At 39.9% G+C, this 12,620-nt stretch overlaps 1 protein-coding gene across 14 annotated transcripts in view; it reads right to left on the bottom strand.

The window, feature by feature from the left end:
* CARMIL1 (capping protein regulator and myosin 1 linker 1) overlaps window positions 1–12,620 on the bottom strand; it is a 346,698-nt gene that overhangs the window by 168,001 nt on the left and 166,077 nt on the right. For all 14 annotated transcript variants that reach the window (XM_032268645.1, XM_032268646.1, XM_032268650.1 and 11 more), the window contains 3 exons: window positions 4,772–4,869; window positions 4,353–4,423; window positions 4,062–4,135 (listed from right to left, as the gene is read on the bottom strand). In XM_032268645.1, coding sequence (XP_032124536.1) covers window positions 4,062–4,135; window positions 4,353–4,423; window positions 4,772–4,869 — 243 coding nt within the window. The remainder of the gene's footprint in view (window positions 1–4,061; window positions 4,136–4,352; window positions 4,424–4,771; window positions 4,870–12,620) is intronic.

The raw sequence follows: 12,620 nt of genomic DNA, 5'->3' as shown, positions 1-12,620 counted from the left end.
TAAGAATCCACACAGAATTTAGCCATGGCTTGAAGCAAGATGGGGTTAAGAACGACATTAAAGCTGTAACTGCCAACCTGAGCATGGTGGTAGAAAACATTTGAGTAATCTGATGGCTTTCTAGAAACAATCCTCTCTCCCTTCCAGGTTTCTGATTTGCTCCACTAGAGCAGATCACTGTCCCTTAAACACCCTTCATTCTTGGACAATGGTTTGACTCTAGAGTATCACATCACACAGCATGAGCCAGACATACACAGCCTAGCCCTCACTGAACCTCCTTTCCAGAAGCACTAACTAATGCTTTTAAGGACTGTTACAAATGGATGTTTCTAAGTATGAAGACTAAATATAATGGCGAGAAAAAGTGGCATGAAAAAATGAAGTTTTCCAATCAGGAGAGCTTTCTTACTGACTCTATGAAACAGATACAGCTTTCTGGAAAGAAGTCTAGCGATAATATGAACTTCACACATCTCTACATACAAGTGCGTGCAGAGGCGCGGTGGCTCAAGCCTGTAATCCCAGCACTGTGGGAGGCCGAGGCGGGTGGATCACGAGGTCAAGAGATCGAGACCATCCTGGTCAAGATGGTGAAACCCCGTCTCTACTAAAAATACAAAAAATTAGCTGGGCATGGTGGCGCGTGCCTGTAATCCCAGCAACTCAGGAGGCTGGGGCAGGAGAATTGCCTGAACCCGGGAGGCGGAGGTTGCGGTGAGCCGAGATCGCACCATTGCACTCCAGCCTGGGTAACAAGAGCGAAACTCCGATTCAAAAAAATAAAAATAAAAATAAAAATAAAAATAAAAAATAAATAAAAATCACAAAAAAACCCCACAAAAACTCTAATAAAATATAATTGACAAATATCATTGAAATAAAAAGTATAACCATCTGAGACTATAAAATAAATAAATAAAAATCACAAACAAGTTTGCTTGCTTGTATCTGAATTATGTTCAAATAGAGAACATATGGTCAAATATGTGCAAACACGGAACACAGGAACCAACTGTCATCATGGGAAAATTCAGGTATACATGTGACAATGATTGCCCATATTTGCTAACGAACTCCAGCCCAACACACAGTCCATTTAATGTCTTCTCTGACACCTCCAAATTGTCTAACTCCTCCTCTCCATAACTCAAACTCAATGAGAAAAATACCAGCAGAGGTAGGAGAATGACCCACACCTCACATCAAGTTATGCCACAATGAACCCTACCAGACAACTATACTATTTCAGTGCCGACTGATTCCTTCATGCATTAGCATATTCAAGCTTCTACTACATAGAAATATTCAGACAATAAAGTTTAACTTAATTAGCAAAATTCTATCAATAAAGCCCATCTAAAAGGACTGAGAACACTGTCTTTATATACAACCTGGCTCTAATTTTAGTAGTAAGACGAGTAAAAAGCGGTAAAAAGATTTTTTGAGTACCATTATTTAATAGTTATTGCATTGCAAAGACTACAATAGCAATATTTATACACACATTATAAAACAAGGAGAAATATTAAAATGAGTCAATAATAAATATAAAGTTCTACTACTTTTTTGTAGCCCATCTTGGATTTTTCTTTGGGTATATACATTCTACATTAGAGGCGGCTGATCTAGAGCAGTTATCAGCAAACTGCAGCCCACAACACCTATTTGTGCAAATAAAGTTTTATTGGAACGCAGCACTAATCATTCATGTATTGCCTAGGCCTGCTTTCAAGCTACCACAGTGGAACTGTATAACTGCAAAAGCCACTGTCTGGCTCATGAAGTCTAAAATAGTTACTATCTGGTCCTTGACAAAAAAAAAAAAGTTTTTCAAATCTTCATCTAGAGTCTCAATAATGGCAAATGTCCTTCTAGCTCCTTAATTAAGCAAGAAAAGTAGATGATTTGGGTCTACTCCACTAATGCAGTCTTTACTGATGAACCGAGAATTCTCCAACCAAGGAATTAGTAAATCCTTTTAGAAAAATTCTAAAAGGTTTGACAAATTTCTCATTTTTGAATACCATGCTACACATTTCAGGTAACTGTATTTAGTGGCTTATTTAAATATAGTTTCCATTTGCTGACAGATTAATTAAACATGGTGGGTCAGTTGGTAGATGAGACCACATTAAACACGGTGGATTAGCTGAAAAGTGTGGCACTGACCCTATACATAGCTATCAATGGTATAAAAATCTTTATGGCATAATAAAGTAAACCCAAAACAATGCCTCTAACTACCCTACAGTCTCTTCACTCCCATAGGCCAGATGTTCTCCTAGGATGATTCTTGGACCCTCAGGGGACCCTGAGATTCATTCAGGAGGTTCACAGGTTCAAATTGTTTTCCTGACAACACGACAACAATCTTTCACCGTGTCAACCTCTGGATGGAAGGTATAAAAGCAATGGTGGGGAAAACTGCTGGCACCTCAGCACAAGCCAAGGCGGGAATCTTCACTGACACAAGCTCCTAGTTTTTTAAACAAACATCAACTTCATTTTAGAATGTTCTCGGTGAAGCAGTAAATGTTACTCATTTTATTAAATTTTAGCCCTTGAGTACAAACATTTTAATATCCCGTGTAACAAAATAAGAAGTATCCTCAAAATGATAAGTATGTTCCTCTATATATCAAAGCGATCATTGTCTCAATGTAAAGTGTGTGATAGTTGCATTTTTAAGCAGAACCAGCTTCTTTTTTTCAATGGACTATCATGAAAAAATTACAATGTATAGTTATTCAGATCTGGGATTTGGTAGACATACCCTCTAAAATGTAAGAAGCAATCTGATCACTTCAAGATATCACTTCACTTGATAACATGGTTTTTTTTCCAAATAGTAAAGTCGTAAAATTATATCCTTCAAGGAAAAATTTGAATTTTGGAAAACTTTGATCTGCTCCTATGAGCTCAACAGCTTTGAAGTACTTAAAAAAAACTTCTGATGAGATCAGCCGTGACAGGTAACAAATGTCTGTCTTTTTTCTTTTGCTACTCTACAAGAGGAAGATTCAGACGGCTAGAACTCTTCAGAGACTACACTGCAATTCTGGACTTCCTGCCAGGTGGGTGAAAAAATAATTCATAAAATAATTCAAAAATATATTTTGGGAAGCAAGATGCTGGTGCTGAGATGACATATAGGCAACAACAATCCTCTGTGACATTCCAGTTGTCTAAATGGCACAAAAGATATAGCTGGAATCCCAAATTTCTCTCTCAATTCCAATCAAAGAAAAGATTTATTGGGCTGAAGTTGATTAAGTAGGGATGATCCCTGCCTACCTACAATAAGTAGCAGCACATCCAGGGCTAAGGAGATTGAGATCGGCCAGGATAAATTACCAGACGTTCTGGAACAGGGCCAGACTCGACTTTGTTACAGAGCAAAATAAATTTGCCAGGTCTACTCTTGCTAAGAGGTGTGGGAACCAAATGAAGCTTTTCTCTGAGGCCTGAGTCTCACAAGCCATAGCCCTAAATATATTCAAGTCAAGATCTTAAACCTAAAAGTCTCTCTCATAAGTTGGAACGGGTTTCATGACTTTATTAGCACTATCACAAGGCAGATATTGGCAAACTGATTTTCACCAACATACACATATACACCCTACCAATGTCCAATTCATAAAGAAACTCTGAACTAAAAGTCATATCTTAGAATTTCGGTATACAAGTTCATCCTTGAAAAAACATTCTAAATGGCAATTAGGTAAAATAATACTAAATTTTATTGATAGGGTAAACAGACTTTTGTAGGCCAGATAAGAAACTAAGAATTATATGGTTTTTATGGTAAAATTCAGCACATTTTCTAACTATGAACTCTGGAGTTTGGATACACACATGCACCTCTACATGTCATCCACAGTGATAAACACATTTGAAACTGTAACTTAAAAGGCAAAATCCAGAGATTCTTAGATTCTCCTGATTTCTCTTATAAAATGATTCTTTGGAGATAATGTACAGCCTTAAGTGCCAACGAAGAACTGCAGCTCTGAAAAAAAAAATAGGATTAGAAGAAAGGAAAGAAAGAAGTGGCTTACCTGTGGTCAAGATGACTAAAATCTTGTAAATTCAATTCCCTGGTATCTTGGGTAAGATAAATTGTATCCACATCCTATTTGAAATATAATTCAGTCATGTAATCAGTCCATGCAGATGATCAAGGATGCAAGAGAGACAGAATTAGACAATGACAATGGCAGGTTTTTATGTAATCTGAGAAATAAAGATTTTAAGTAAAAAATAAATGAAGGGGAAGAAAACAAAACTAAGCCAGCCAAATATTCTCCAGGAGTGTATGTGCTCACACACATGCACACAGATATTCTTACCCATTGTACTTCTTCCCTGTATGAAAATCCAAGCCAGTCACAAACACAGGCATACATCTGAGAAAATCCACCTGAAACATACAACAAAAACACTGACAGGCTTTTGGCAAAATGATTTTTAAATTAAAATTTACAAACTTAAAATATGGCCGATGTTCACAATGCTGATTATCCTTTTCCTTTTCGGGGGGGGAAAAGCAGCAAAGATTCTCCACCCTGTTCTATAGTAAGTATACAGCAGGATGCAATACAGCTTAAATATAGGACTTTTGTCCACCAATCTAACGTCTGTGCACTGCTAATTACACCTTGAAACTAATTGCACCTTTACAGTAGCACACTAGGAATAGACTTAACTTCCTGGCAGGGGGATATACCCATCCAGCTATTCACATTTCAGTTTTAAAATGCATGCTCACCACAGGGGCCCTGCTCAGCCACAGTCTGGCTGTCCCACAGAGACTGGAGGCTAGCCAGGCGCTCAGATGGCTCCATGGAGACTTTTTTCATGATTCTCCTAAAAGATCAACAACAACGCATTTCACAAATCACGTTTTTCAACTGCAGATATCAATATATTTTGTCACATTCCTTTTTTGAAAACAAAGATGAGTATCACTTCAATTTCAGTAAATATAATTTTATTTTTTGAGTACTAGAGAGCTAGAAATCTAGAAAACTTAATAAATCTCTAACTTTCCTTTGTAGATGACAGGTATTTGGCAATATAGTCTTCATTTATAGTTTTGTAGTGTTAGATTTTGTTACAGTAGTTTGAAAATATATTCCAGCTTATGTGTATACCAAATATAAATTACTTATACACACAAGCTAATAATGATAATGTACAAAGAATTAAAGTAAAAATCTCTTCTGTCCTTCTATAGTGCCCTGCACAGATGTCCATCAAGAAACTGATCAAGTCATATTGGAATGGTTGTTCCTTTTGCTGTCTCTTCCCCTGGGCCATGGTTCTTCTGAGGCAGGAAACATGTGCAACTCCTTCCAACTCCCATCCTCCTCCTCAGAACCTAATAAAGTTCTTGCCCACACATGCAGAGACAAGACAGAGTAGTGGTTAAAAGTACAGCCAACTAGCCGGGCACAGTGGCTCATGCCTGTAATCCCAGCACTTTGGGAGGCTGAGGTGGATGGATCTCCTGAGGTCAGGAGTTCAAGACCAGCCTGGCTAACATAGTGAAACTCCGTCTCTACTAAAAATAAAAAAAAATTAGCTGGGCGTGGTAGCAGGCACCTATAATCCCAGCTACTCAGGAGGCTGTGGCAGGAGAATCCATTGAACCCGGGAGGCAGAGGTTGTAGTGAGCCAAGATCGTGCCATTACACTCCAGCCTGGGTAGCAAGAGCAAAACCTCATCTCAAAAAAAGACAAAAAAAAAAAAAAAAAAAAAAAGTACAGCCAACCATTCCAAGGTTTCCTTATTCAGGAACTGACACATTTCTGATCTTATCAGTTTCTGAGATGCTATCCCACAGGGTTACTGTGAGAAAAAAAAATAGTATTAATAAAGTTATTAGAATAACCCCCAGGACTGAGCCTGTAATCTCAGCACTTTGGGAGGCCAAGGCATGCAACTATTTGAGCCCAGGAATTTAAGGCCAGCCTGGGCAACATGGCGAAACACCATCTACACAAAAACTACAAAAAGGAGCCAGGTGTGGTGATATGTGCCTGTCATCCCAGCCACGCTGGAGGCTGAGGTGGGGGAAATGCTTGAGCACGGGGGGCAGAGGCTGCAGTGAGATCGCACCACTGCACGACAGCCTAGGTGACAGAGGGAGACAGTCTCAAAAAAAAAAAAAAAGAAGAAGAATCCCTCATGTGTGGTAATGTCAATATATCTTAACTGACACTGTCGTGAGTTATCACATAGTAATCATTTAACGAAGAGTTTACCAATCCATTAATTCACTCAAAAAATTTTTATGAAGGATCTACAGAATGCCAAGACCCAAAACCAGGTACTAGGCATACAACCATGATTAAACACAGATGCTGCCCCTTCCCTCACAAAGCTAGCAGTCTATTGTGAGAAATAGACAAATCACCAGGCGCTAGTGGAAGAGAACTACCACAAGGGGAGTTCAGGGTGGAAGTAAGGGCAAAGAAGTGGCGCCTAGCTTCTTCCCTGCTGAGGAGACGGGGTGGGACTTAGAGTTTGGAAATGCTCTTTAGTATAAAATACATCTTTGCTAAGACCCACAGGAGGGCAAAAACAGATAATCAGGTGAAGCATGGCGGGAGGAAGTGTGAGCTAGGGGCCAGGAAGGGGTTTCAGATAAAGGAGCAGCACACCCCCAGAGATGAGAAAGCCCACGCTTACCAGAAACCCAATCTGGTTCAAAACAGCTGGCAAATCATGTGTGATAAGGAGGGGAGTAACAGAAGAATCTGGGGAGCTAAGCAAAATTCCAGGCCATGATGAGTCTCAAAGGTCAAATAAAAGGATTTAGATTTATACTCAGGGCAATGAGGAGTCATCGCAGACTGTAAACAAAGGAGACGTGATGACTTGACGGGCACTGTGAACAAATGTCTGCCCATGTAGGTATTTGTTTTCAATTTTCTGCAAAATTGAGAAATAGAAAACACAGCTTGAGAAATAAAAAGGAACTTTCTGAGACTGTTAAGAGTCCAGCTGAGAGCGAAGGTCATGAATTTTTGGTGTTTTACAGCTAGATAGCTGTGGGATTTTCTCCTGCAGCCATCAGTGGCCAAATGTACATGGAGAAGTGGGCAGCTGGCTAGCAGCAGGATGCAGGATTTCCAGGTGAGTATGTCAGAAAAACAGTGGGGACAGAAGGAGCAGAGGATACTGACAAGGCCTAGGTGAAGTCATGGATGCTGCGGGCTGAGCAGTTAAGAATGGAAGGGAAGGCAGGATGGGGATGGCAGAAGAAAACCAAGCCATCCCCAGTCTGAAGGCCTTGACAAAGTCCAAATACTGGTCCTTCCACAGGAGAGGACGTGAAATGCTGTGGTCAGAGGGGGAGGGCTAAGCTGTTTTTTCACCATGGAAGAAGCTGTTCCAGGAGATGACAAGGTCAAGGACGTGGCTACAAAGGCAACTGATAAAATGGGGTAGAGGTGGAGAGGCCATGAGCCTTGAGGAATGGTGTCAGGGGATCAGTCACCCAGAACCATGACAGGACTTTGGGTACAAAGTGGTCAAATAAATATATTAACTCATATTGAATATAGTTTCATCTTTAATGATTTAGGCACTCTGCCACATACAATACTCTCAGTCATTCTTAGGAATTTCAACCACCTTGTAGACAGTGGAAGAAAATGTTCCCAGTTATTTACATTTTCTGACTGAATGGATGGATTCCAGATAAAATATATGAGGGCCTGAAAGGCTGCCTGGTTGGGTTGTTCTACTCCTGGAGAAAAGCTCAAATTCATACCAAATCATTTAAATACAAACATTCTGTTAGCATGGAAAATATTCTTCCTTCATCTTTGTGAGTTTTATGACTAAGGCATAATCAGGTGCAGACATACCTCATTTTATTATATGACACTCACAGGTATTGTGAGTGCCTCAGGTACTGCATTTTTTGCCAGTTGAAGCTTTGTGGCAACCTTGCGTTGGGCAAGTCTATCAGTGCCATTTTTCAAACAGCATGCGCCCACTTCTTTATCTGTGCCACGTTCTGGTAATTCTCACAATATCTCAAACCTTTTCATTATTATTGTATCTGTTTTGGTGAGGTGCTCAATGATCTCTGACATTACTGTTGTAGGTATTTTGGGGTACCATGAATAACACCCACATAAGACACCAAACTTCGCCAATTAAAAGTGTGTGTGTTTAAAAAAAACGGCCGGGCGCGGTGGCTCATGCCTATAATCCCAGCACTTTGGGAGTCCGAGGCGGGTAGATCATGAGGTCAAGAGATGGAGACCATCCTGGTCAACATGGTGAAACCCCGTCTCTACTAAAAATACAAAAAATTAGCTGGGCATGGTGGCGAGCGCCTGTAGTCCCAGTTACTCGGGAGGTTGAGGCAGGAGAATTGCTTGAACCCAGGAGGCAGAGGTTGCGGTGAGCCGAGATCACGCCATTGCACTCCGGCCTGGGTAACAAGAGCGAAACTCCGTCTCAAAAAAAAAAAAAAAGTGTGTGTGATCTCACTCCTCCACTGACAGCCATTCCTGTCTCTCTCTCTCTTTCACCAAGGCTCCCTATTACTTAAGATACAACAATATTGAAATCAGGCCAATTAATAACCCCACAAAGGCCTCTAAGTGTTCAAGTGAAAGGAAGAGTCACACATCTCTTACTTTAAATCAAAAGCTGGAAACAATTAACCTTAGTGAGGAAGACACAGGGAAAGCTGAGACAGGCTGAAAGTTAGGCCTTTTGCGACAAAAAATCAGCAAAATTGCAAATGCAAAGATAAAGTTCTTGAAGGAAGTTAAAAGTGTTACTCCCACAAAGACGTGAATGATGAGAAAGTGAAACAGCTTTATTGCTGAGATGTAGAAAGTTTTAGTGGTCTGGACGGAAAATCAAACTAGTCATTACATTCCATATGCCAAAGCCTAATCCAGAACAAGGCCTTAACTCTCTTCAATTCTATGAAGGCTGAGAGAGGGGAGGAAGCTGAAGTTGGAAGCTACCAAAGGTTGACTCATGAGGTTTAAGGACAGTTGTCTCCATAACACAAAAGTAAACTATGAAGCAGACGGAGAAGCTAAAGCAAGTTAGCCAGAAGATAGAGCTACGATCATTGATGAAGATGGCTACACTAAACAAATGATTTTCTGTGTAGATAAACAGCGTCATATTGGAAGAAGATGCCATCTAGGACTTTCTTAGCTAGGAAGGAAAAGTCAATGTCAGGCTTCAAAGCTTCATGGAACAGGCTGCCTCTCTTGTTAGTAGCTAATGCAACTGGTGACTCTAAGTTAAGGCCCATCAATGCTCCTGTACCATTCCAAAAGCCCCAGGCTCTTAAGAATGATGCTAAATCTCTCTGCTTGCACTCCACAATAGAACAAGAAAGCCTGGGTGATAGCAGATCTGTTTACAGCATGGTTTACTGAATATTTTAAGCCCACTGTTGAGACCTACTCCTCAGAAAAACAAATTCCTATCAAAATGTTACTGCTCATTAAGAATGCACCTGGTCATCCAAGAGTTCTGATGGAGAAGTACAAAAAAATCAATGTTGTTTTCATGCTGCTAATATAATATCCATTCTATAGCCCATGGATCCAGGAACAGATTTGACTTTCAAGTCTTATTATTAAGAAATATATTTTGTAAGGCTATATAAGCAGCCATAGATAGTGATTCCTCTATACATCTGGACAAAGTAAATTGAAAACCTTCAGAAAAAAAGTCACCACTATAGATGCCATTGAGAACATTCACGGCTCATGGGAAGAGGTCAAAATATTGACATCAACAGGAGTTTCAAAAAATATGCAAGGTCATACCTCACAGATGACCTGGAAAGGTTCAAGACTTTAGTGGAGGAAGTAACTGCAGATGTGGTGAAAATAGCAAGAGAATTCAAAGTAAAAGTAGAGCCTGAAGATGTGAATGAATTGCTATAAACTCACACAAAAAAAACTTTTAACAAATGAGAAATTGCTTATTAAGGATGAGCAAAGAAAGAGGTTTCTTGAGATGGAATCTACTTCTGGTAAAGATATTGTGAACATGGTTGAAATGACAATAAAGGATTGTTTTTCCTTTTCTTTTTGAGACAGAGTTTTGCTCTTGTTGCCCAGGCTGGAGCGCAGTGGAGTGATGATGGGCTCACTGCAACCTTTACCTCCCGGATTCAAGTGATTCTCCTGCCTCAGCCTCCCAAGTAGCTGGGATTACAGGCATGTACCACCATGCCCAGCTAATTTTGTATTTTTAGTAAAGATGAGGTTTCTCCATGTTAATCAGGCTGGTCTCAAACTCCTGACCTCAGGTGATCCACTAGCCTCGGCCTCCCAAAGTGCTGGGATTAGAGGCGTGAACCACCGTACCCAGCCTTTTTTTTTTTGGTCCCTTTAGTCATAACAAATGATTTAGAGTATTTCATAAACTTACCTGATAAAGCAGCAGGAGGGCTGAAGACAACTGACTCCAATTTCAAAACAAGTTCTACTGTGAGTAAAATGCTATCAAACCGCACTGCACGTCACTGAGAAACCTCTCATGAAAGAAAGGGTCAACTGATGTGGAAAACCTCACTGCTGTCTTATTTTAAGAAATTGCCACAGCCACCCCAGCCTTTAGCTACCACCACCCTGACAGTCACAGCACCCATCAGCATCAATGCAAGCAGAACCTTCTCCAGTAAAAAACATTACAATTCACTGAAGGCTCAGATGATTGTTAGCATTTTTAGCAACAAAGTATTTTTCAATTAAGGTACGTACATTCTTCTAGACATAATGCTAGTGCATACTTCATAAACTACAGTATAGTAAACATAACCTTTACATGCACTGAGAAACCAAAAAATTATTGACTCACTTTATTGCAATAGGCTGGAACCAAACCCACAGTATCTCCAAGGTATGCCTGTTTACCTAATTCACGTCAGATGTCATTAACTTGTTCAAAATCTGTGTAAATACACAACATCTACAAGTGTACCATGATTTTTGTCTATTTTACTCAAAGGAACCTCTGATTAAGTACCATTATTCTAGTAACAGTCCTTAATTTGGGGGTAACCATGTTTGAGAAGACAATATAATTAAAGTGATATTACAGAATCTGGTGATTAGGAATGGTTCATCTTGGTTCAGTGTCATCATCTGGCATTTAATGGCATTATATTCTGTCTACATCAAGACAATGAAGAAGATACTATGCAAAGAAACAGCAAGGATGTCAGAAGTAGACTCAGCCATTATTCAACTCAATTAGGTAAACCTTGGACACAGAAAGCTGGACTTTTGTCTGACCTCATCTAGGATCACTTCTGCTTTGTTTCCACAAAAACTACAGGGCATACTCTTTTGACGATAAATAGGATAGCGTTTAGCTACTCAACTGCAGGAAGAAAATACGGCAAAAACCTTTGGAAGTTGGTGGGGTTAAAAACAGGAAGCTGGCAGTCTACACTTACAGAAAAAAATAAATTAATCTTGATGGTAGATTTGGAAACCAGAGCCTTAGTTTTACCTGAAAAACAACAGTGGACATTCACACTAGGGTTAAGGGGAAATCAATCAGAGTAACGGAGGCAGCAGCTACAGCAGACCTGCAGACGTGTCCGGCGAAGCGTTTTCAAGTAGCTCCACTTCTTTACAGTTCTCATTTTTCTTTTTTTAACTGAGATTTCAGGAGCTAAAGGAGTCTCATGAAACAAGTTTATTCATTTCCATATGACATAGAGTTGTAGGAACTAAATTTCCAGAAGGTGGGAACTGTTTCTTATCTATGCTAACACTGTGCACAGAAAGACTGAATGAGAGGAGAATCCACTCTACAGAAGTTGTTTTCTGCCTGTAGTTAAATGAGAGCAAGGAGCCCCATCAGCATATGTGTTACAGGGCACCTGCTAACACACACACACACACACACACACATGCAGAGTGTCACAGAGACAGACAGACAAAGGATCTGTTGTCCAAATAAAGTACCATAAAAGTTGAACCAAAATCCTATAACGAAACAGATATGCAAGACAGGTTTCTCGTGTGCAGGCAGCACTGAAGTTGATTCAGCATTTGCATTATATGCATTTAATGTTCACAAGACTCAGAAAATAGTTATATGTGGCAGCAAGAAGCAGCAAACTGGATGGCAAACACATCAACTCTTTCTCCCTGCAAATCTCATGATAAACTATGACACAAAAAATTATACATTATTTTAATCTACTTCATGATTTCTTTAAAATTCAATTCCAGCGCTCAGCCTATGCAACATGGTAACTGTCTCCAGAGTAGCACATGCTTTACGGCTGCAAACGTACCACAACAAAAGGCTACCTACTGCTTTGCAAAGTGAAGAGACTACCAAAACACGGCAACCAGCTTTCTCTTGTTTATATAGAAAATCCTATTTCATCGCCTTTCTTCATAGTAACTTCACATTTTCACACCTCATACCTGTATTAAGAACTTCATTTAATATTTTTAAAAATCGCCGGGCGCGGTGGCTCACGCCTGTAATCCCAGCACTTTGGGAGGCCGAGGCAGGTGGATCACGAGGTCAAGAGATCGAGACCATCCTGGTCAACATGGTGAAACCCCGTCTCTACTAAAAATACAAAAAA

This window comes from Sapajus apella, unplaced genomic scaffold (assembly GCF_009761245.1).
Source record: "Sapajus apella isolate SASKATOON/1434 unplaced genomic scaffold, GSC_monkey_1.0 scaffold184, whole genome shotgun sequence".
NCBI lineage: Eukaryota > Metazoa > Chordata > Mammalia > Primates > Cebidae > Sapajus > Sapajus apella.
This window is presented reverse-complemented; position numbering and strand designations above follow the sequence as displayed.